The sequence below is a fragment of the Dipteris shenzhenensis genome, chromosome 3 (assembly GCF_047967505.1).
Source record: "Dipteris shenzhenensis isolate YYH24624 ecotype China chromosome 3, Dip_SZ_1.0, whole genome shotgun sequence".
Taxonomy (NCBI): Eukaryota; Viridiplantae; Streptophyta; class Polypodiopsida; order Gleicheniales; family Dipteridaceae; genus Dipteris; species Dipteris shenzhenensis.
Genome location: NC_141598.1, coordinates 22634562 through 22637851, shown reverse-complemented (window position 1 = coordinate 22637851; position 3290 = coordinate 22634562). Strand labels below are relative to the sequence as shown.

The following is a 3290-nucleotide window of genomic DNA, read 5'->3' as shown; positions in this document are numbered from 1 at the left end:
ACATCTCGACATTCGCATGCATTTTCCCATAGCATTTACGAGCACAACATTACAAGGAGTAGAAGCAAGGTGCTTTGCGATGAATGGAAGTGATGAAGCAAGGTGATCTACGACGCACGAATATGCAAAGCATGGTGAGAGCTGCAATGGAAGGCCATGTGTGCGTTCGTAAAATTGGACCACCAACAATGAACAAAGACCCACATAGAAGCCTCCACGTGGTAAAGCTAGTAATGCATGTGGTGCGCATCTCAGCCGTTCCTAGCAAAAAAATGAATTCCAGTAAAAAACTCTATGTTGACACTTTTTGTAAAGATATAAATACTCTACAGTCCACGAAATGCTACCGTTTTCAACTTTCAAGTGACGAACCTTAATTTAGATACGACAAAGATCGGGGATTTAAATGGATAGTTCACATTATCGTTGGCAAATATTCGGAGCATAGAAATCAGTTAAGGGAACGTCGAATTCTGTTACAAGTTACATTGGGATTGTATTGTAATTGTAATTGCAATTGCAATTCCAATTGCGCTTAAGCCTTGCACAATTGGAAGGCGGACATTACTGCTCTCTTACCTGATTAGTCCAGCTCTGAGATTTTTGCAACAGACTTTATGCGTATCACATACCGAAGAGTATGAAAACAAGACGCGTTGACAGCAGCGGCTTGAACAACATGTGTTGCAAAGACCAGTCGTCCTGTGGAGCTTGTTCCACGAGACGCATCGTCTTCAATTTTCTCACTGTCTGTCTGACTGTAGGCACACAGACGTGAGGATAGAGAATTGGGCTACAGTCTACTAGATTGCGTTCTGAGAGGAGGAAGCGGAGGAGGAGGAAGCAGTAAGCAGTAGAACTCTCTTGATCTCCTCCGGTGCCACTTCGCCGTCCTGGGATTGCTGCAAAAAACCCATCAAGAAGCATTAGCGTATTTAACGTACAGACTTCGCGGAGATTGAGAATGCGCAGATCTCGATTTAGGTACCTCAGCTCGGAAAACATCCAGAGCGAAGCCGTTGAAACAACTAATCACGGCTTGTTGTACGTCGAGCCCAAGTCCATCCAGAGCTCTCATGGTGGACAGCAGTAGCCCCGGTCGTCTCGCACAAAACATGTGTATATTCAATGCCCGGCCTTCTCTCGTCCTCACCTCTACCTGCACAAACCATCCGTTTCTCTAAATCCCCTAGCGAGATGAAAAGTAAAAGTATAACTGATTCTACGAACAAGACGCATTTCAGCTCCGAAAGCCCTCACACCTTGGGAGGCTGTGTGTCTGGACTCGTCATCGAGGAGGGACATTCTTCTTTCACGCGAACGGGGGGCAGATTAGAAGCCGTTGGCGTCAAGAATTGAAAGCTTGGGGAACCTTGCAACATCGCCCTTTCCGGAGCAGAAGCTTCCAGCTCATTGTGAAGGTCGTTGATCCGCTGCAGGAGTTCTTTCAAATACTCAATAGCATCACCTAGTATGGAAGCTCTGTCCATCTGAGGAATACAACCGATTTACTTAATTAGACTTCAGCAAGAACGACAAAAGGTCGTAAAGGTAACATTCAGATGAAGCGAAGGAGGAAGGGTGTCGAATGGAAAAACCTTTGTTATCTTCGGCACCACGGAACGAAGCGTGTACAATCTGTCGTTGAGCTTCTTTCTACGCCGGCGCTCTGCCATCAGGTTTTTGGCAGGCAGACCTTTCTTCCCTTTTCCTTTCTCTGCGGTAGCAGGAGCTGAAGCGTCTCCTGTACTCGCTAATGCTTGCGGAGCGCCATCCAGTACTCCGGCATCATCAGTCTCGTAGAGCACCCCAGACGCATCCCCGCTTTCGTCAATGTCATCGTCTTCTTTAAGTTCGAGCTCAGCTGCAGCTAGTTCTCGCTCGCCCACTTCCTCGCGTGTCGAACTTTGGCCGTGCAACTTCCAATCATTCTGATCATTAGATTTCGTCTTGGTACCGAGGCTGTTATCCTCATGGAGACCGATGGACGATTGGGCGGCGCTAGAGCTCAGCACCGTTGGAGACTTGAGAGAAGGAGAAATTGGAGGAGATTTAAGAGAGGGGGAGATAGGAGCGGAGGTAAGTGGTACGGATAGATGCCGTTGAAGCGCGCGTTTGTGGAAGAGAGTGGGTTGAGAACCGGCAGACGGGGAGAGCTCCAACGGCCTGAGCAGCTTAGAGCGTGATGGAGCTCTCTCATCCTTACCGAGTAGGCTGAGATTTGGGTTGCTTATAGAATTGTTCAGGATGTCGTTCACTCCGGGATGCAAGGCATTTCCGAAGTTGTTTCCAAATGCCCCTCCCATACCAAGATTAAGCGAAGGATTTCCCATGGCGCTCTGGAAATAGTTGGAGATGTTGCCGCTGAGAGGACTGTAAGGAGAATCGCCGCCTAGTAGTCCGACCGAGAGGCCCCTAGGACTGAGATTGGCACTGTTATTGTGCGAATGATCTAGCGCAGCAGCGCCTCTGGGGCTCGCAGATCGCAGCGAGCTAGCAGCAAGCAAGCCACCTTGAGAGGCAGCCATGAGCAAGTGGTTGTTGCCATGCGGGGGAGGAGCGAGAAGGTCACCAAGAAGGGAGAGGGGGGGGACGAAATTCCCGAGGGAAGCCTGGAGGCCGAGGTTGGAAGGGGGTCGAACATAAGAAGAAGAAGAAGAAGAAGAAGAAGAAGCAGCGAAGAAAGCATCGTTGACAGGGTGGATGGATTGAGCGGTGGAGGAGTCGAAGGGAGCATGAGGAGCGGGGGAGGAGTGAAGGAGGGAAGCGAAGTGGGGGATGGGACGATGATCGAGAGGAGGAGGAGGAGGAGGAGGAGGAGGGGAGGATGGACAAGGAAGGTGGGCGGCGGAAGCGAGGAAAGTGTTGGGGGAGGAGGAGGAGGAGGAGGAGGAAGGGTGGTGGAAGTCGAGGGGGTGAAGGTGAGGCGAGAAAGAACAGAGGAAGGGAGCAGAAGCAACAGCGAGAGGAAGGGAGGAGGGAGGAGCAGGGATGAACCATTCATCCTCCAACATGGTTTGTGTTGGAGGGAGGAGGCCGAGCGTAGTATTGTAAGTGGCAGAGTAGAGCTTGTTGAGAACTGAGTATTGTAAGCCTCAGAGTAGCTTGTTGAGAAGTTTTGTAAAGTGGCAGAGTAGCTTGTATTATAACTGGCAGAGTGGCTTTGCTTGGTAGCTCTCTCAACAGGGAAGCCACGACTCAGAACACATCTTCCTCCTCTCCGAGTTTATATCTTTTTTTGGCCTTTTGGTTTTTTGGGGCCCCCTGTTTTCTCGACCCCCCTATTCAAC

General features: G+C 49.9%; 1 protein-coding gene across 1 annotated transcript; it reads right to left on the bottom strand.

The window, feature by feature from the left end:
• Window positions 1–413: 413 nt before the first annotated feature.
• LOC147903524 (transcription factor ICE1-like) lies at window positions 414–2630 on the bottom strand. The gene is made up of 4 exons (XM_087399673.1): window positions 1599–2630; window positions 1263–1490; window positions 989–1159; window positions 414–902 (listed from the first exon to the last, which is right to left on the bottom strand). The coding sequence occupies exons 1-4, from the start codon at window positions 2526–2528 to the stop codon at window positions 804–806; spliced, it is 1428 nt and encodes a 475-aa protein (XP_087255799.1). The 5' UTR covers window positions 2529–2630; the 3' UTR covers window positions 414–803.
• Window positions 2631–3290: the final 660 nt, after the last annotated feature.

What these genes read in the sequence shown, in the direction of transcription:
- LOC147903524 (XM_087399673.1), bottom strand. Translation starts at nt 2,528, where the DNA reads ATGGCTGCCTCTCAAGGTGGCTTGCTTGCTGCTAGCTCGCTGCGATCT. An exon ending in CAGACACACAGCCTCCCAAG is followed by an intron (nt 1,160 to 1,262) that starts GTGTGAGGGCTT and finishes TGGTTTGTGCAG; the next exon opens with GTAGAGGTGAGGACGAGAGA. An exon ending in TGGATGTTTTCCGAGCTGAG is followed by an intron (nt 903 to 988) that starts GTACCTAAATCG and finishes GGTTTTTTGCAG; the next exon opens with CAATCCCAGGACGGCGAAGT.